The following is a 21,579-nucleotide window of genomic DNA, read 5'->3' as shown; positions in this document are numbered from 1 at the left end:
GGGTGAATTGTATGGTATGTGGATCGTATGTCAATAAAGCTGTTAGAAAAAGGAAAAATAATTACAAATTATGAGAACTAACCTAATGTTAGAAAAATAACATAAAAGCCTATGGGGTTAAGATTGAGGACGATAGGTGGGACCCCACTTTGATTTTAGGTGAGCAAGTGCTTTCTGTGGAGAGGCTGAAAAGTTTCGGGAAGGACTAGGGATGAGATGAACGAGGAAAGGGGCTGTGTGCGCCAGGTCATCAACCTGTCATCTGTAACCAAAATTCTAGCAGAAAAATTGCTCTAAGCTTCTCCTTAGAGTTTTTATGTAACTATACGTAGAGAAAGCATTGGGGTGAGTCTCAAGGGAAATAAGATAGTTTTAATCCTCAAGCAGATTTGTGATTTGAGGAGAGATACTTAATTACACATAACTCGAAGAAGCAAATATGGTGACAGCTATAAATAGCTAATCTCAAGGCTCCAAGTCAGAAATCTGCATCACAGTCCTTTTTGAATCTCGTCTTTGAGCAACAGAAGGTGGGCTTCTCAGATTTAGGGGCTATGATTAGCCTGTTTCTCAGGTTCATCATGAGTTTAAAAATAGGCTTTGGGAGCTGGGTATAGAAATGAGCTACTAGTTAAGAGCATCACTGAAATGGATGGACATTTTCATAAGCTGATACTTCTGTATGGCCCTGCTGCCCAAAGACACTTAATTTCTTGTTTTTCCAGGTGAACCCAAGCCTGATCAGTCAGTTTGAGCAGAAGGACTTAAGTTTTGTAGGTCAGGATGTCGATGGGGAGAGGATGGAAATCATTGAACTGGCAAGTAAGTGGGCTTTTTGTTTTTAAAAATTCTCATGGTAAACTAATGTCTATTTGTTATATACGAAGATACAATTTGATGTTGTATGTGAAGATATAAGTTGAGATTTATTTTCTTTGCTGTCCTTTTCCCCTCTCCTTGGAAATAAATACACAACTAAGCATAAATAATATGACTAAATATAAATTACATGAGAAAACAGACCTTGTATAGTCCTAATCATTTTGGGGCCCAGTAGTCTGAATCTACCATAAAATGATACATTGTTCTGAGTCTACCAGTTCCACTAGCAGTATGCTTCCTTAACCATCCCTGGCCCCTTTCTGGGCCTTCTCCGGTTGCTAGCCTCTAGGTCAGTTGCTCTGGGAAAGGCAGGCAGCTTGTTATTGAGTAACACTTTGCTTTCTTCCTCCTTTGAGGAAGAATGACCCAGCGCCCTCCTCACTACTGGTGACTGGTGTTGACGTCTGTTGTGTTTGGGACGTGGGCCCCTCGTTGTACCTGGAGTCTGCCTTTCTATATTGCTCTCTGTGGTCAAGTGTGGGCCAGTCATTTGACTTTTGAACACCAGTCGCTGTATCCACGGAAGTTCTTAGTAAGACCAAACAGCACAGAGGGATTAGACTTTCGTTGAGGGAGATCACTGAAGAAGTTGTTTGTGTGTGGCCTGGGACACCCTCGAGAGCATAGGCACGAACCATACACCATTAACGATGAGACAGAGGACAGTGTTCTCATTCAGAGCTGCGAAGATATAGTAAGCCCATGCTTACGGCCGATCCCTACTCTTTCTCTAAGGTTACTTCCTACCTGGCCCTTTACAGAAATGTTTGCCAACCCCTGTTCGGGACTCACACGTATATACTTCATTTAACTAACTTGAACCTAACATGTTCAGTTGCCTGCTTGACCTGTTTATCTATCTGGATATTCTCCTAGGACCTCTAATTCAACTTATTTAAAATTAACTTTACATGCTTCCAAACTAGTTCTTCCTCCTGACTATTTCTGTTATCATCAATCTCCTTGTCCAGTGTTTCTCTCCCTTGCCACCATTGACATTGGGAGTGGGATCATTCTTTGTGGTGGGGGCCGTCCTGTGCACTCTATGATATGTGGCAGCATCCCTGGCCTCTACCCACTGGCTGCCAGCAGTATCATCCTCACCTCCGAAAGTTGCAACACCCCAAACCATCTGCAGACATTGCCAAATGTCCCTGAGGGACACACCCGCCCCGATTGGGAACCACTGTCCTAGACTATCAGGCTTAAAATTGGATGCATTTAGTCTTTCTTCCCTTTTATACTCCCAACTTGTAATCAGCTATCAAGTCCTGTAGATTGCGTCTGGAGAAAGAAAGACCGAGTTTGGGATTTCATTCCCATCCCTCCCACCCTGGGCCCAGTGTGTGGTGACTCCAACCCAGAGTGGTCCTAAAGCTTCTCCCTGCCTCCAGGCTCTTCCCTCTGCAACACCTCCTACCGAGGACAGGGCTGTGACTGTGCAGTGCGTGTGACACTAATTTGTTGGATAAACCAGTCTCATTTATCAAATGCTTAGTTGGTACAGGATACTCTGCAAATGGTAACATGACATTCTAGAACCTATCGTTTCAACCTATCAACTTAAAAAAAATTTTTTTGTGTTTATTTATTTCTGAGACAGAGACAGAGCATGAGTGGGGGAAGGGCAGAGAGCGAGGGAGACACAGACTCCGAAGCAGGCTCCAGGCTCCCAGCTGTCAGCACAGAGCCCGACGCGGGGCTGGAGCTCACAAACCGTGAGATCATGACCTGAGCTGAAGTCGGTCGCTCAACTGACTGAGCCGCCCAGGCGTCCCCCAACCTATCTACTTTAGGCTACAATATTCGGGACTACTTACTCTTCTAAATGTCCTACTTCTTTTACCATCTTAGCCCACGTCACATTCCTCTATTTCAGATTCCTTCTCTCTCTCCCTTTCCTTTTCTGTCTCTAATCTGTTCAGGTATTTCAGGAGTCCTGGGCAGGGAGGAGAATTAAAGTTGGCGAAGGCTTCTTTGAATACAGTAACATGTTACCTGGACCTCAAAGAGGGAAAGCAGTGGACACTGCATGCACACTCACTAGATGCTTCTCACTCGACCCCTTGCTAGGGACTCTGCGTGCATTATTTAAGTGACAAGGCAGGTGATGTTATTCCCACTTTTCAGAGAAGGAGATTGGAGTGCAGAGAGGATAAATAACTTGCCCAGGGCCATCCAGCTAGTCACAGGCAAGGCTGGAGCCGAACCACGGCCTGTGACCACCTCTGTGGATTTTATTGTTCCTCTTGTTTTCATTGGACATTCCACTTAAGATTATCAGTCCGTGCCTGAAGTTTTGAATTAGGGTATGGGGATGTATTTCCTGTAGTCTTTCTGATGGAAATGCCTATCATTTAGAATTTTTATAGGGTGGATCACTCTTTGGGGTTGAATTCTCTTAAATCTTTCTGGCATGTGAGAGGGCAGAGAATTTCTTAAGCAGATAACTATTTGTTTACTTCATTCAAGTACGTACTTTCTTTTAATTCTCCTGGCTCTCATTATTGTCAGCAAATTCTTAGATGCTTCTTTTATCGCCTGGATTTAGGTTCCCGTTGATAACTTGCAAATCTCGTGCATGTTGGAAAGGAAATGAGAGACGCTGTGAAATCCTGCAATTTTTAAAAGTTGATTGCAAAGAAATTTATCTTATTAAGGAAAATTCCCCCCAAAGATTCTGATCTTAGCTACCCCTTAGAATCATATCCATGAATCTCAACGTTCCTAAAGGGGTTCTAAAAGGAAAAACAAAGCTTGAGATTAGTATAACGTCAGAATGTGATTCAAAGCAATTACGAGCACTATTTAACAGATATTTTACCTGACTGATATAGAGCATCATGAAAATAAAAACTTTTTAGGTTCTTTCCTCATTTTGGCATAGGGGATTTTTTTTTTTTTTTTTTTTTTTTTTTTTTTTTTGAGAAAGTGATTCAGATCAGTGGTCCATTCATTCAAATATTTTGTCCCTGGCTATGACAGACTCATTGCTTGGCTTCTGTATGTAGTTGTACAAAAAGCACAATTACTGTCTGCTTCTTTCAAAGACATCCCTACATGCTGTGCTGTAAGAGTCATTGCATATTAAATTTAAAGCTACATTGCTTAGTTTCTTTTCTAAGAATGGATGGTTTCTTCTTTTCTTGAGGGGACACATTCCTGGGAGAAGGTAGCATTCTCCTCACCAAGCTTTCTTACCTGAATGTCCCTGTAATTCAAGGAGGCTTCTTCCTAGATGTGATGTAGAGGATTTCTACACTGGATTTTTCTGGACTCAGAGCTGTCCAATTAAACTTGCTGCCATGGTGGCCTATTCTGCCCTGTTCAGTATGGTAGCCACTAGCCATGTGTGGCTATTGAACATTTGAGATGTGCTCAATTAATTTGAATGGATTTAAATAGCCACATGTGGCTGGGAGCTGCCATGTTGTATAGCAAAGCTTTAAATGATAACCTTACAAGAGTGGGCATTTCTGTTCCATCATCATTCCTCACTGTTGTAACTTTGGGTCTCCGGTGGTAAGTGATGGAGATTTGTGATTTTGAATTCCATACTAGATTTTTATTTATTTTTTATTTAAAAAATTTTTTTAATGTTTGTTTATTGATTGATTGAAAGAGAGAGAGAGAGAGAGAGAGAGAGAGGCAGAGAGGCAGAGAGAAAGGGAGACACAGAATCTAAAGCAGGCTCCAGGCTCCAAGCTGTCAGTGCAGAGCCCGATGCAGGGCTCAAACTCACGAACTGTGAGATCATGACCTGAGCCGACTGAGCCACCCAGGTGCTCCTAATGTTTATTTATTTTTGAGAGAGAACACAACAGAGCATGAGCAGGGGAAAGTCACAGAGAGAGGGAGACACAGAATCCCAAGCAGGGTCCAGGCTCTGAGCTGTCAGCACATAGCCTGATGTGGGGCTCAAACTCATGGACCATGAGATCACGACCTGAGCTGAAGTCGGACGCTTAACTGACTGATCCACCCAGGCGTCCCAGATTTCCATACTAGAATTTTAGTTCATTTGATAAAGCATCTTGTTGAAAGCTTTAAAGTTATATTTACTTCCCCCTATAAAACTTATATTCTGGCATCTTCGGTTTGATATATATAGCAATTCAAATAATTAAAAATTATTTTTAATGTTTATTTATTTTTTTTGAGAGAGAGAGTGCGAGCAGGGGACGTGCAGAGAGGGAGACACATAATCTGAAGCAGGCTCCAGGCTCCAAGCTGTCAGCACAGAGCCTGATGTGCGGCTTGAACTCAAGTGCTGTGAGATCATGACCTGAGCCAAAGTCAGGTGCTCAACTGACTGAGCCACCCAGTTGCCCAAGTTAAAATAATTTTTAAAGTAGGGAATATAGCACTGACCATGTTCTGTACTCTAGTGATTATGGGATAAGAGGGTTGCTGGATTTCTAGAGAGTTGCTTGATTAGGAACTGCTTCCTAATCGGGGGAAAAAACATAGTTTTTGAGAATTCTGATAGGGGAAGGAATTTGCAATTCTGTACAATTTCTACCGAGATTTGGAAATGTTGCCCATTTAATTTTTTCCATTCTAAAACAAGATTCGTGTATTTAAAAGTAGCTGGTAAAGCTACTTTTCTCTTCCTATTACATCTAAGAGAACTTGAATTGTTCGTGTGGGAGATTTGACAACCCTTGATATGAAAATCGATTAATTTCCCCTCCACCCCCCCCCCCCCAATGATGTAAGGAGCATATGCTCATGGAAAAGTTTCACATGATAGGGAAAAGTATAAGGAAGAAAATAAAAATATCTTGACCTCTTACCACCTGGAGCCGTTACCACCATTAACACATTGAAAGGCCATCCTTTTATCACTCTGAGACTCATAGTTGCAGGAGATAAGTTGGCATAGGCTAAAGTAAGAGTGTCAGTTCAGTTTCATGGTGCCATCTCTGATTAATACCGCAAGTACTTGCTGCATTCCCCCCCCCCCCCCACTCTTCCCTTGGGAACGGTAAAGACCTTGTAGGAAATGGCCTGAAGCCAGCTAAGAGACAGAATGACCTACAATTAGCCTAGAGCGAGAGGGATTCCATTGAAATGGAGCCAAGGTAAGTCAATGAAGTGCCTTCAAAAAGCAAGCGGACTTTGGGCAAGCAGGATTCATCATTCAAAAGTTTGGCTTGATTTTGCTCATGCTAGCACCTTGCACAGATAAAATGCCAGATCTCTTATTAAGTGAGATGTGTTTTGCCGTGTGAAATTCTGCTGTGAAGATGACTCATGAAAGTCACTGGCAATGATAGCAGGTTAATTGTCTCACTGTTTGATGTGTTTTCTTGTGAAAAGATAAGACCTTGAAAGCAGCTCTCGTGTTTTTCTGCTTCAATTGCATCATGATTATTCTCATTTCAGATCACCCCTATTTTGTTGGTGTCCAATTCCATCCTGAGTTTTCTTCTAGGCCGATGAAGCCTTCCCCTCCATACCTGGGACTATTACTTGCGGCAACTGGGAACCTGCATACCTACCTGCAAGAGGGCTGCAAACTGTCTCCTAGGTAACCAGCTTACTACTCCTAGCCCCATCCCAAGCTGTGCTTACCTATGTCTTGGGCTTGTTCTTCGTCTTTTTTTTTTTTTTTTTTTTTTAGGTTTCTCATGAAATTTAATATCATTACAGGATTTTTTTTTAAAGTGACGAGTAATTTTTTCTTTCTTAACGATCATAATTTTTTTCTCTGAATGAAAATGATTTCTTCACATCTACAATGGTAGCATGTCAGCTTTCCAGATCATGCTGATGCTGGGTATTATTTTAGAAATTTGTGTCATTTTGATAAGTGAAAAATGGGGTTTTCTTGTGTTGACTCTTTGATTAATGAATATATAAAAATGTTTTGTGTTTATTTGCTTTTTTAGGAATAGCCTGTTCATATCCTCTGCTCTATTTTTTCCTTTTGCTATTATATCCTTTTTCTTACTGATTGGTAAGCTCATTATATATAAAGGACATTAATCCTTTCTTAGGTTGCAAATATTTTTTCAAAGTGGGTTTGTTTGACTTTTAAATTGTTAATGGTAGTTTTCATTTTCCCTAAAGAGTATTCAATTAGGACTTTATATAGTCTTTATTTGTGTGTGGTTTTTTTTAAGATCCTATTTTTTGGGGTGCCTGGGTGGCTCAGTTGGTTAAGCGTCTGACTCTTGATTTTTGGTCAGATCATGGTGTCATGGTTCATGGGATTGAGCCCCATGTTAGGCTCTGTGCTGACAGCATGGAACCTGCTTAGAATTCTCTCTCTCTTTCTCTCTCTCTCTCTGTCGCTCTCTCTACCCATCCCCTGCTCATATGCTTGTGCATGGGCTCTCTTCCTCTCTCAAAATTAAAAAAAAAAAAAAAAAAAAGATTTTATTTTTCAGTAAGCTCTACACCCAACATAGGGCTGGAACTTATAACCTTGAGATCAAGAATCACAGGCTCTACCGACTGAGCCAGCCAGGTGCCCTTACTTACATATTTTTAAAATTTATGTAATCAAATCTTTAACTTTTATGGATTCTGCCTTTAGTATCATGCCTAAAATCTTCCTTTCCCTATCAAAAATATTATATAAATAATGGCCCATTTGTTTTCCACTGGTATTCTTATGCTTTCAATTTTATAGTTTAAATCTATAATCTATATGTACTTTATTATTGGTGTATTACTTAAGGTAGTATCTGCACCCCACCCCCATGGTTAGTAAGCTGAGTAGTTCAGATTTGTTGCAGAGATTTCTGTTTTGTTCCATTGATGATTTCATCTCTTATTTCTGAACCCTTACCACCCTCTTCATTATCATAGCATTATTGTAAATCAAGCCCTTATCTACCCTACACCCGTTATTCTTTAACATTTTAAAAAATATATTTTGCCATTCTCCCAGATGAATTATACAATGATTTTGAAAATGAGGTTCAAATAAAAAAAAAATACCTTAGGGATTTTCATGAAAATTTCTTTACATGTAAATATTAGTTTGGGGACAATTCATATCTTTACTCCTTCTCATGCAAGAATATTGGATACAATAACTTTATGGACCTGGCCAGAATCAGAGAGCGGTTAGGTAGAGTTAGTACCACAGTAGCTGGATATGTGTTGTTTAGAAGATTACTGTCACTGACCCTCATCGTGGCAAATAACCCTCGTGATGTTGCAGTTTAGAGTGCCAGGATCAGTGTCCGATGTGTGTGTGTGTGCCCGTGTTACCCAAGCCTGCTTCTTTGGGACATCACCTACTAGGAGAAGCTCACGGCTCTCTATCATTTCTTTTACCCACATTTTGAAATGGGAACAGCTTTACGTATTTCCATGTTGGGTGTCTTACTGACTTAATGATCATTCCTCATACTCTGGAGCCGGCACACTGGTTTTCATACTGTGCCCTGTGGAGCTGGATCTGGGCTGCTGCGAGGAGCAGGCTGAGGGGGCTCCAGAAGCTTCCCTGCTCCAGCTGAGCAGCTGCACTTAATCAGGCTCATGTGATATGGTTCCGTGTGAGATCGTGCATGGAGAGAGCGTCCTGTGTTCTGATACCGCATGGCTTATGTAGCAGATTGGAAATGCCAGTGTGGTCCCATGTCACATGTGCGCTGTGACCCTTCTCAGCCACTTTATAGTCTCCATTATTTCAGGTGCCCACATGTAAAAGGAGAGTGACAGTGGAGGAAGTTACATGGCTGAGAGAAATAATTCATGCAAAACTGGTTGTTTGCAAGCAGTGGCTAGAAATAAATGCTACCTAATTTGTGGGGACTGCCCACCTATGTGTTGGATGGCCTGCCGATTCCCACATGGGGGATGGTGGTCTCTGAGTAAAGCTTACCAGCAGTTTCTGAGAAAAATGGTTCCTTGCTAGCAACTTCTGAGCAAGATTCAGTATGTCTCAAGGAGAAGGAAAGACTTCTTAATATAACTCTGATGCTGGTGTTGGAATTACAGCTGACCAGCGTGCTTCCATGGTAGTCAGACAATTCCTACATATCAGCCATAAATCGGTACGTTTCTCTCTCTCTCTTTTAGTTTGTTTGTTTTGAGAGAGAGAGAGAGCGTGGGATAGGGGCAGAGAAAGAGGGAGAGAGAATCTCAAGCAGCCTCCGCACTGTCAGTGCAGAGCCCAGTGTGGGACTCGAACTCATGGACTGCGAGACCATGACCTGAGCCGAAATCAAGAGTTAGTCCCTTAACCGACTGAGCCGCCCAGGCTCCCCAACCAGTGCATTTCTTAAGGGCGGCGAGCATCTTATTTATCTTTACCTCCCTGGCTTCCCAGCAGACGAGGTTGTTTCGTACCACCTTGTTTGCTAAAGTAACAATTCTAGGTAGCACCGGAGGATGGATACAGTGTAGTCTAATTCTGACACCTAAGGGGGTTTTCTGACTAAGAATGGCACCCATGAGTTAACCCAGTGACAGACACCAGGATTCCAGAAGAACCTTCAACTTCAACTTCTCTCTGCCCAGCTCCATGGTGTCAGTGAACATTGAAAAGCAGACAGCTGCTTTGACGGCCAGGCTCTAATGTGAGCTGAGTTGGGACTGTATTTCTGTCAAACAAGATTACCGACTGTAATCAACCATAAACAACCATAACAAGGAATATGAACAGTGGAATAATGACTTCCTTTCCCAGAAATTGGCTGACGGTATGTAATTACATGGCACATGTGCAGCTGACATCTTTAAAGCCCAGAATGTAAAAAAAATTTTGGCTTTGTGCACGTACACCTGAGCTATAACCTCTGCATTCTGCCCTGTGGAGAAGAGTTCTCTTTTAGTGCCTAGGAAGTTGCAGTGAGAATATTATTTGGGGATCTAGAGCTAGTGTGCTAAGTTTTTGGCCACTCTGTTATCTGTAGAGTGGCAGCAGTTATGAGGACCAGTTCCATCTGGTTTTCAACTTGGAGTCTTTTGTTCAAGAGGCATAACAGCTGTAGGATAGTGTTTTTTCAGGTTTATTAAATTTAAGTTTGATTTTTATTTATTTTGAGAGAGAGAGCAGTCAGCAGAGGGGCAGAGAGAGAGGGAGACAGAATCCCAAGAAGGCTCCACACGGTCAGTGCAGAGCCCCATGTGGGACTCAAACTCACGAATTGTGAGATCATGACCTGAGCCGAAATCAAGAGTCGGAAGCTTAATTGACTGAGCCATCCAGGTGCCCCTTTTCAAGTTTTTATAAGCTACTCAAAAGTACATGCAAAATCAAACTCAAAGTCTTTGTTTTAGCCCCAAGACAACCCACAAGTGTGATGATTCACTAGAAGGAAATCTGAATACAGTTGTACTCATGGTTGAAATTCACTACAGTGACAGAGTAAGTTTGCACAGCTGGATCAGTAAGAGGAAAAGATATAAGTGGAGTCTGGAGAAATCGATTTGTAGGTTTCCTGTGCCCTCTCCCTCCCGTGAAAGGTCACACACAGCTCACCTTCCCCCTGCAGCAATGTGTGTGGTGTTTATGCCCATTTGAGACTCAGAGTTTAGGGTTTTTATTGGGGCTGGTCACATAGGCATTCTCTACCTAGTAGCCACTCAGATTCCAGACTCTCAGAAGGAAAGCAAGCATTCACCGTAAATCACATTGCTTGTACGTACAGCCTGCACCAAGTGAAACTGGCATTATCAGTTAGTAACGGATAAAACATTCTGAAAGCCAAGTTCCTGAGTTCCCTGGCAAGCAGGACCCTCCTTTTTTTTTTTTTTAACGTTTATTTATTTTTGAGAGACACACAGAGAGAGAGAGAGAGAGAGAGAGAGAGAGAGAGAGAGAGAGGCAGAGAGGGAGAGGGAGAAACAGAATCTGAAACAGGTTCCAGGCTCTGAGCTGTCAGCACAGAGCTCGATGCAGGTCTCGAATGCCACTGATCATGACCTCAGCCGAAGTCGGACGCTGAACCGACTGAGCCACCCAGGCTAAATGTAAAGCACTTAACACAGTGTCTGGTCTATGGTGGGAAATTAAATGGGATTTTTTTTTTTTTTTAAGTAAGCTCTATGCCCCACATGGGGCTTGAGCTCACAAACCCCGAGATCAAGAGTCACACACTCTACCGACTGAGCTAGCTAGATGCCCCTAAATGAGAATTATTAATTTTACCTTAGTTCTGCTCTCCTTCATCTCTTGCCTACTACAATGCTTCCTACCTGGTGTCTATACCTCCAGCTTTCCTCTTTTCAGTCCATCTTCCTACATTATTTTGGAGTTTAAAACTCTCAGTGGCTTCTCGACTTCTAGAATAAAATGCACACAAATCCTTAGGGAACAGCTTGCAGTCCCTCGATCTCCCCAGAAGATTTCAATGCTTTTGCTTCAGCTCACACCACTTTTGTGGCTCTTGATATACATTCCTAAACCGCTTAGTGAGAGGTGAGTCTGTATCCTGCCAATCTGTATCCTGTTAGGATGCTAGTTGGAGGAAAATCATTGCTGACCGGTGGTGGGGGCATTGGAGGTGGGTGTGGCCTCTCTGATGTACATTTTCTAGCACTATTTTAAACTTGGAATCGTCTTGCCTATTTTTTTTTTAAATTTCGGTCTGCACGGTTAGTGTGGCCAAGGGCCATTCTTACAATATATGGTGTGTAGGAGCCAAGGGCAGGCCACCGCAAGATGGGCCACTTTGGCATAAAGATTATTTCGAGTTTGAAGGGGTTTGGGACAAGTTCCCTCAAAATATGCCACTTTGGCACATGGACTATTTTTTGTTTAATGTTTATTTATTTATTTATTTATTTATTTATTTATTTATTTTTAAATTAAATCTATTTATCTATTAAAATTTTCATTTATTTATTTGTGTGTGTGAGAGAGAGAGAGAGCACGAGAATGAGTGAGGGACAGAGAGAGAATCCCAGGAGGTGTAGAGAGACAGAGAGAGAGACTGTGGAGCTCCGAGCAGGGCTCGAGTTTACCAGTCGGGGCTCAAACTCACCAACCATGAAATCATGACCTGAGCCTAAGTTGGATGCCTAACTGACTGAGCCACCCAGGCACCGCATTAAGTGTTTATTTTTGAGAGAGAGAGAGAGAGAAAGAGAGCAAGTGTGGGAGAGGCACAGAGAGAGGGGGGGACAGAGGATCCGAGGCGGGCTCTGTGCAGACAGCAGAGAGCCCAATGTGGGGCTTAAACTCACAAACGGTGACATCAAGACCTGACCTGAAGTCCGTCGCTTAAACGATTGAGCCACCCAGGCGCCCCTGGCGCATGGACTGTTTTTGAGCTGAACGCGATCAAGACCCTGCAGGCTCAAGAGAAACTTTTGCCTCTTCAATTTTCCCCTATTAATCTGTCTAATGTCACTTTGATTCTTAGTCCAGCTAGAAATACCTTAGAGGGGACAGGTGCAAATAGTTTGTTTCTTTGGGGACAATGTGGATGCATAGAGCAGGTGCTATGGATTTGACTTCTGGGTTTGCTACCTACGGGGTACTTTTTTCCAAGCCTACTCCTAAATCTCAGGGTCTACATCCTTTCTGGCTACTGCTATCAAGAGGTACTTTTTCCCCTTTATTACATTTCAAGGAAAAGTGACCTGGAAAAAAAATGATTCTTTTTAAGCAGTTTTTAAAACACCTTTTAAAACAGCGCCCCCTTCCCTGCCCCGCAGTTTGTCACCGACTCCATACCTTGAGACTTTTTTTGGTAAAGTACTGTGAATAAACCACATTTGAGTACACCTTCCCTTAGGGATTGAATGTTGATTGAAAGGTGCTCTTTTATTGATGGTGGTTCACTGCAGTGCTGATGGTACGGGTGCCACCAGGAATGAAGTTCCTAGTACTAGAGACTACTGTGCTTTTAATGCCCTGCCTGGCTTGTAGTCCACCATTTACTATTCAATGCAAAAGTCATTCACAGCATACCAAGTTTTCATTCCATTGCTCTTATATTTTACGGCTTCCAGGGGCTCTCTGAAAAGGAAGTAAGTGTAGCAGTAACAATGCTTTGGAGAAAACTGTGTGCCTGGCAACCTGTTTTAAAACATGCTTGTTCCACACAGAATGGATTTTGATCTAAAGTATTGTGGGAACTCATGTAGGCTGGGAATCCTCAGTATGCCGTCAAAAAAAAAAGGTTTTTTAAAATTCCAACCACCTCTTTCTATTAATGGAGAATAAATGGTTTAACGGCTGCCCCTGGGGTAGCATAAAAGGTGGGATATATGAGGCATCGTATATCTTGTCCTGGTGCCTTGGAATATATGTTTTCTTACATTGGGAATTTATTAGGAACCAGGAATCTTTGACAAATGATTATGACAAGCCTTTTATTTGTCAAAGAACCACACAATAGACTGTTGCAGTCAAGTCTGGTAAGTCAAGCCAGTGTTGTTAGGATAGAGATTCCCATGAGTCGTTGCTGGTGATTTTCATTTTGTCTTGTAAAAAATAACATAGGGGCACCTGGCCAGCTCAGTCGGTAGATCATGTGACTCTTGACCTCAGGGTTGTGGGTTCAGGCTTCACCTTGGGCTTGGAGCCTACTTAAAAAGAATATAGTAAAAAACTTTTTTGAAAAAACTTTTTTGGGGGCATATGCATGCACGAGAGACATTTGCCATGATTTTCATTAACTGTAGATAGCCAGGTCTTAAAAAACATTTTTTTTTTTTTTTTAGGGAGTGACAAGGAGATGATCATATTTTTTAAAATCATTATTCATTTGTTTTAAAATAAGTGCTATCCAATAGAACTTTCTGCAATGCAATGATGGAAATGATGGAAATGATGGAAATGTTCTATAATCTGCACTGCCCAATATGACAGCCACCAGTCACACATAACTTTTTGTTAGGTAGTTAGTTAACTGAGAGGGAGGAGGCATAAAGCAGATGCTGGCCACACCCTCAGAGCCATCCCCCAGGGTTAACGGCCACACTTTCAGAGCCACCTCTGAGAGCTAAGGGAACAGGAAAGGCCTAGCCCCACAGCTGGCTCAAAAGCCACAAGGCGACTTCCACGAGCTGAGCATGTGCCCACAAGGTGCAGCTTGCCCTTAAGGTCACAGCAAAAGCTCATTAGAAACTCATAAATATATAATACACAAATAAATACAATTATAACAGGTGCATCATGGGTAGGCACTTGCGCAGAAGCCAAAATGCACTATAACCACCAGCTGTCAATCAAAGCCAAATTTGCATATGCAGAAAACAGGTTTAAAAGGGTGCAGCTAGAGCTTCTTGGGGCCATTACCACTTTTGCTCCAGCAGTGGCCCCCTTTCTTTCTTGAAAGTGTACTATACTTATCTAGTTAATAAACTCTATCTCCCCATTCTGGTCTCAGGTCTCCAATTCTTTGGTGCATCTGGGATAAGAACCAAGTGACCCAGTAACATAGTGAACACTTGAAGTGAGTGAGGAATGGAATTTTCAGTTCAATTTGATTTTAATTGATTGAAATTTAGATAGTTTCTGTGGCTTGTGGCTTCTATATTGGGCAGTACAGGTTTAAAATTTCCCCTCCACAAGTGGCGCCTGGGTGGCTCAGGCCGTTAAACATCCAACTCTTGATTTTATCTCAGGTGGTGATCTCAGGATTCATGAGTTAGAGCCCCCAGTTGGGCTTTGTGCTGGCAGCACTGAGGAGCCTACTGTGGATTCTCTCTCTCTCTCTCTCTCTCTCTCTCTCTCTCGTCCCTTCCCCTGCTTGCTTGTGCGTGCTCACTCTCTCTCAAAATAAATAAACTTAAAAAAAAAAAAAAACACTTCCCCTCATCAAATATATCAAGATACACACAAATGAGTCCATATTCTGTGACATTTCGTAGAATTTAACATGTAAGACCTGAATGTCTAATAATTTTCCCTCCTGAGAAACATGTGCATGGGTACAGAGAAGATTATTTAAAAAGATGGGTTAGCCTTAAGATAGAGCTGTGATGTCTCGAATTAAGTGCAAATGTACCCAAATAAGTATATCTTATGACTTCTTTAAGTTTGTTCTGTGTGAAAGCAAAAAGAACCCCTAAGTCATATACGGCACAGAGTAGCACCCGCATTTTATGGAATGTGCGGGAGCCATTGCTATTCTGCGTGTGGTGATGATCTACGTTTTATTTCTAGCACTTGCTTTTTGCTGGCACGTGAATGCCCTAAAATCAGCACGTTTCACAGCAATGCCCATTTTGATGATTCTGTTCTTGAGGGCCATGGCTTATTTCATCGTCCTACCTCTGGCCAGTGACACATGTGAAAGAAAATGAGTGAACCCACTCATTTGCCTGGGACGTGAATAAACTCAAGCTGAGTCTCGCTTTGTTAGGCTCAGCCTATGCCATTTTGTTGTGTGGTCAGAGTTTGGTGAAGCCAGCCATCAGATAGAAATGAGAGCCATTAGCTTACAAACAGATCCACCCAAGTCTGCTGGCTAACGTGAGCAGGGAATTACTCGGTACAAGAAACAATTCTGAAAATCATGCAATCGGCAGTTTTTATGACCTTATATTTCCACGACTTGTTGAGAGCTATCATGTTATAAATATGTAAATCCCATAAATAGCAATCACTTATATTTTTATACAGTCTCCAGAGCACATGTATGCATTCTCTTTCGGCCCTCATTACATTTTGGTGAGGTTGTAGGTATTGTTACTACTTTTTCCCAGACTCTCAGGAGTCAAGTGGTCAGTCCAAAAGTATGTGGCTAATAAATATTACAACCAGGGGTGTGAGGGGGAAGATGTGGGCGCACCTTACTCTTCCCTGGGCTCAGAAGTAGGGAAGGAAGCAGGTATAAAATCTGATGCCTTCTCACTTGTGGAGTCAGAGGACATGTGACTGCTGGCACATTGTAGCAGTTTAGACTTGAGCTTGTGGCCTGGGTTAGCATCATGGGGATTCTGGCCCCACCTTGAATGAGCTGTGTGCCAGATGAATCACTGCAACACCCTGACCTTCATTTCTTCTCCCAGAGAAAGTCGAGTGCAACTTCCAAATCCCTTTTTGTTGCACAGAACCAGGAAAGAGTCTACATTTGTGTAGTGAGACTGCATAGATAAGGAAGGGGCAGTTTCTGAAAAAACGTTCTTCAGTTATTCCTGTGTTTTCTTTACTGGAAACCCTCTTGTAACAGTAGAACTGATTTTCCTGATTTAAAATCTAAGTAGGAGTTTTCTTCTATTTGGTTAAGGATATGTTCATTAAATGCTTCTCTAACATGTCTTGTATCCAATTCTTTTTTTTTTTATTTATTTTCAAAGACAGAGAGAGTGAGGGAAGGACAGAGAGAGAGGGAGAGAGAATCCCAAGTAGGCTCCACGCTGTCAGCGCAGAGCCCATCTCAGGACTCCATCTCATGAACTGTGAGATCGTAACCTGAGCTGAAATTGAGAATTGGAAGCTTAAGCGACTGAGCCACCCAGGCTGCTCTCTTCTGCCAGTTCTTAATCTTTTATCTCCCGTCCATACTCTAGCCCCGCCCCTGCAGCCTTTCCAGTATTTTGTTCAAAAGTCATGGAGGAGAGTGGGCTTGTCTTTCACATTTTTGTTTATGTATTTATTGATACTTGCTCAATATATTTAGAGTAAATCTTTGTTTCCTAACCTGTCAGCATAGGGTTTCTTCAGTTGTTCCCTTTCCTCCTTAAACAAACAAACAAAAAGTGGATTTTCACCTGTTATGGAATTGAGATTTCTATTGCTATAAGTCAGCAAAAAAAGTTGGTCAAGGTCAGGATTGGGTCACACATAAAATACTTCCTGGCAACGTCATCTCCATAGATCAGTAGAACTCTTGTGGAGTTGATCTACTTGCTGACTTATTTGGAACCGAACAAGAGGAACCCCACCCTGAGCTCATGGCTCAAAACAGAACTACAATTTCAGGGCTATCTCCTGGAGAAGGTGCACTTCTGAGGGAACCCAACACGGCAACATCTATGTCAGTAATTGGTCCTGTTTTGAATCCTACATGTGACTCGAGGGAGTAGGAACATGCCATAAAGTTTCTAATATGAAAATAGCATAATTGTGCAAATTATTTCTCAAATCCTTGGATGTCTGAGAATGTTGGAATGGAAAACTTTCATGCTACTGATCTTTATTAGCAGTCTTCGGAAGGTTATGAATGGTAATCTAAGTTGAAATGATTTTATCAATTTTCTGATAAGTTACCTCCAACTTAAGATGAAAGCAGGTGATCAGCTCATCTGACAAAAGGAGATCACCGTGTGCAATTGAACTAACCTCTTTCTGTAGTGCCTAGAAAGTGACGGTAGAATATTTCTTAGCATTTTCTCTGAATGGGGATTAATTATGGAAAGTGTTCAGAATTGGAAGTAGAATAATGGTCCAGGGTTGTTTTTTGTTTTGTTTTGTTTTGTTTTTTTTACACCTTGCTAAATTAGTTCCTCTTTTGATCTAGTGATAGATACAGCGATGCCAGTGATGACAGCTTTTCAGAGCCAAGAATAGCTGAGTTGGAAATAAGCTGAAACTAATACATGACCTGGAATGATCAGGACTTCCTGAGAGGGTAAGATGGAATCCTCAAGTATTATCTGTTGGTCTTACAGATAAGCTGTTGTCCCGTGGAGAAAGTAGCATCGTAGGACTTGCCTTGTAGGATTTTGCTCTCTCAGGATGCTCTTATTTGACTAACATAGGTAGCAAACAGGAGCATCCCAGGGCATAGTTAGGATAGGCCTAACAGCCGATCATGCTTTGGGGAAACTGGGATGCACCAGAGAAAGCTCTGGTGAAAATGGTTAGCAGGGAGAAAACGGAATGCACCTGGGGCCAGGAACAAATATGTAAGTGCACTTACAAATGTGTGTCTGGGGGCGATAGTGGTTAGAGTAGTAATAAGTCAGCAAACTTGTTCTGTAAAAGGCCAGATAGTAAATATTTTAGGATTTGCGGGCCGGGCAGTCTCTGTTGCAACTATTCCACGCTGCCATTCTAGAGGGAGAGCAAGCCTAGACAATACATAAATGAAGGGGTGTGGCTTTCCCAATAAAACTTTATTTATAAAAACAGTTTGCTGATCCCTCGTTTAGGTCCTTCAGGGAAAAGCAGATTTCCTTGGATTTGTATAAAATAAAATTGTATTTTATTTCTTTGTAGGAAGATGCCAGAGACGGGGTTGGCTTCTGAGGACAGCTTATTTTCTCCATGGCTCTTTTAGGCTTTATTAGGGAGGATCGCAGTCTGGATAGCTTTATTAAACTCAAGCTCAGAGGCAGATATTGCCTGGGACAAGTCTAGTGTTATGGCAGGCCTTGAAGTGAATGAGCAGCTTTCCTTAGCAGGACAGAAGCTTCTGAAAAGATTATAAAGAGTTAATTGCTCTAGTATGAGCTCTCTTCATATTTCACTTTGGGGTGGAATATTCATGTTCACTAGGGAAAGCATATCTCTCTCTGTTTAGGTTTACCTCAAACATGGAGACCTTTAGTACCAAACCAAAATGGTACAAAGGCTAGTTGGAGGTATTTTAAGACTTACATTATTCAGTTTCTGATGTTGCTAATACTTATATTCTTTCTTTCTTTCTTTCTTTCTTTCTTTCTTTCTTTCTTTCTTTCTTTCTTTCTTTCTTTCTTTCTTTCTTTCTTTCTTTCTTTCTAGGTTCTGATGTAATTGAAGCCAGGATGAATGAACTCTCTGAGGAAATCACCATACTCTTAAAGATTTGCTCTGTTTTCCACCAAACATGGATGTAAAGCCTCAAAGGGGATCTAATTATAGATGAACCAGAACCAAAAGGCTAGTTTCCATTTCACTCCAGAGGCAGCCTTTGGTTCTCACAAATTTCTGTAAGCCAATTAAACTTTTCCCAATGACCTCATGGGGGAGAAAGTGTGTTTGTGTTTTGTCTGGCGAGTGGTGCTGTTCTGGCAGGGAGCAAGGATCCAGGTAACCCGGCCTTCACTGTGATGTATGAGAAGGCTGACAGGGCACATGCGATAGTGATTTTCGAGTAAAAATGGAGTCATTCTGTGAGCTGGAACTCAACCACAAGTTTGGGTGCGGCCCAAGTTTCTTTCAGTTTGTCACCCTGCTTATTTTTAGTTACAAATAAAATTAAACAAGTCCAAGACTAGGGATGGCAAGTAAGGCAGGCGGGCAGAATTTAAGGGGGAATAAAAAATATATATGTATAGATTAATTGAGCTGAAATTCACATAACCTAGAATTTACCAATTTAAAGTGAACAGTTGAAGGGTATCAGGTATGCTCCTGTTCGATGTCCTTGAGAGGACAGCTGTTGAGCACTGGAGCTTTCTGATACTGATTTAAATATTTTAACTGCTCAGTTAACTTTCCTTGTGTGTGGTTGTCTTTGGCCCTTTAACTTTTTCCTCTTAGTGCTGTGAGGTGTTACAGCGTTATTTTGTAAGACACTACAGAAAATTCATCCTGCAAACACAGGCAGAAGTGAAAGAAGTAATTCTGGTAAATAAAAATATTAAAGAGCTTTGGGGCTCCACTTGTGAAAATTACAGCTTGAAGATCACAAGAGGCTCCAAATGAAAAGCCCACAAGGTAGGTTTAAAAGCCGGAATGGGCCTCATAGAAAGCGGGACTTAAGCACGGGGGTGGGGGGCAGACTTTAACATCACAAAGGGGCGGGTAGTCTGGCTTAAATGGAAGTTTTCAATTGTGATGATTATGATTTCTAAAGTCACTTATCACTGAGTGCTCTCACCGGGGGTTAATGATGCATGTAAATAGGACCGGAAGAAGGGCGCTTAAAAACCATAAACTAGTCTTTCTGTCGTTGCTCAGTGAGGTTTTTCTCTTTTGGAGACACTCCTTGAACCTGGAATCCGTTGAAGGCTTGGTGGTAGGTAGTAGTAGCGGAGCAGTTGTGGGACCTGAACACATAGGAAGTTATTATAAATCGCTCATTTAAGAAATCTGTCTTGAACCCCCAGCATGAGCCACACATGGTGTCAGGTGCTGGGGGAAATGAAGGCGAGCAGAATTTGCCCCTGTAGGGGCCCAGGGCAGGCTGCCCCAAGATGGGCCACTTTGGCATAAAGATTATTTCTAGTGCAAAGTAATCCAAACCCAGCAGATGTGGGAAAAGCTCTCTGCTTCCCCTCAACTGCCAAAATTCACATTGGACAGAAGAGCACTGTTAACAGAGACCCCCTTTTACCTAAAAACCGTATCTGCATAATAGGGCAACCTTGTTTTTCAAAACATCTCCTTTTCCTTCCCGCTAATGGTCTTTCTCCCCTTTGTGTCCTCAGGCCCCTCCTTTCCTTAGCTAAACTTCAAGTTGCCTCCTTATCTTTGGAATTTCCATGTCTGTGTGGATTCTTACGTATGCCATTAAATTTGATTTATTCCTGTCAGTCTGTCTCATGTCAGTTCGATTGTTAGTCTGGCTAGAAGGACCTTGAAGGGCACAGGAAGGTCTTCCTCCCCAACACCCCCAAAATATGTCTCATTGGTATAAGGATTATTTTAGGCTGATTTTAAAGAAACAGCAGACATAGGAAAAGCTCTGAAAACTGAGTAGTAGTTATCTTTTGTGTACTGGAGGTATACAATGTTAGTAAACTGTTTGTTTTTCTCCTATTAATCTGTCTTTTATTACAGGGGCTGTCTTCCAAACCAGGCCTTGATGGAAATAGAACTTGAACTGGGTGAATTGCTTTTTGCCACCCAGCTTTAGTTTTTAAGGTTCATGTCCACGAAGACCTCTAAAACATGGTGGCAAATCTATGGATGCCATTCCGTTTTCTCTCTTCCGAATGGGGCTCCCTTTCCATCCTGGTAGCTTCCTTGGTACTACCTTCTCCTCTGAGAAGAATACTGGTGACAAGTTGGGGAATCCAGGTGGCACCATGTGGTGATGTAGTGCCTTATTGTCAAGTTTGAAACTTCTTATCTTTTCCTTGAACAAGAAATTGTCTTGAAAATAGATGTATTGCTTTGATTCATTTTCCCTGGGAGGGACTATGCTTTCAGTTAATACTCTGGGAGCATTTCGATATTGAGAGTAAGGTAAAAACCTAGAACATGGGAGCCCCTGGGTGGCTCAGTCGGTTAAGCATCTGACTCTTGGTCCCAGCTCAGGTCACGAACTCGCAGTTTGTGAGTTTAAGTCGCACTTTGGGCTCCGCGCTGACAGCACAGAGCCTGCTTGGATTTCTCTCGCTCCCTCTCTCTGCCGCTCCTCTGCTCACTCTCTCTGTCTTTCTCTCTCAAAATAAGTAAATAAACTCAAAAAAAATTTTTTTAATTAAAAAAAAAAGAATGAAGAAGGAAAAAGCATGATGGCACTTTCTTTGTTGTTCAAAGGAAGCACTATCTAAAGCAGGGGGTGGCAAACTATAGGTGTAGGCTAAATCCCAATCTATTTTTGTCAATAAAGTTTTATTGGCACATAGCTGCGCACACTTTTTTTTTTTTAACTGTTGTCTGTGGCTGTTTTCCTGCTACAGTGACAGAGCTGAGTAGTTGTCGGAGACCCGTAAAGCCTAAAACATTTACTATCTGCTGCTTCACAGAACCAATTTGTTGACTGTTATCTAAAAGGAGTGCTGCGAGAAAACTTCTTTACAAGTCTCTGATGGAGTCGCAGCTTTCAAAATCTTTTTTCTGTATAGTGAAGATACGTTCTTTCAAACATTTTAAAAGAATTCCTGACATGAAGTTCCACGTTGAAACACTACAGAAAAATCTCTTAAACTCCCGTCTTCAGCCACCTTGTTCCCTTCCCT

At 41.9% G+C, this 21,579-nt stretch overlaps 1 protein-coding gene across 4 annotated transcripts in view; it reads left to right on the top strand.

The window, feature by feature from the left end:
• Positions 1-18,689, top strand: part of CTPS2 (CTP synthase 2) — a 104,908-nt gene extending 86,219 nt beyond the window's left edge. For all 4 annotated transcript variants that reach the window (XM_058714403.1, XM_058714404.1, XM_058714402.1 and 1 more), the window contains 4 exons: positions 726-822; positions 6,271-6,415; positions 17,265-17,375; positions 18,470-18,689. In XM_058714403.1, coding sequence (XP_058570386.1) covers positions 726-822; positions 6,271-6,415; positions 17,265-17,334 — 312 coding nt within the window. In that variant the 3' untranslated portion in view covers positions 17,335-17,375; positions 18,470-18,689. The remainder of the gene's footprint in view (positions 1-725; positions 823-6,270; positions 6,416-17,264; positions 17,376-18,469) is intronic.
• Positions 18,690-21,579: the final 2,890 nt, after the last annotated feature.

The sequence above is a fragment of the Neofelis nebulosa genome, chromosome X, assembly GCF_028018385.1.
Source record: "Neofelis nebulosa isolate mNeoNeb1 chromosome X, mNeoNeb1.pri, whole genome shotgun sequence".
Classification (NCBI taxonomy): Eukaryota; Metazoa; Chordata; class Mammalia; order Carnivora; family Felidae; genus Neofelis; species Neofelis nebulosa.
This window is presented reverse-complemented; position numbering and strand designations above follow the sequence as displayed.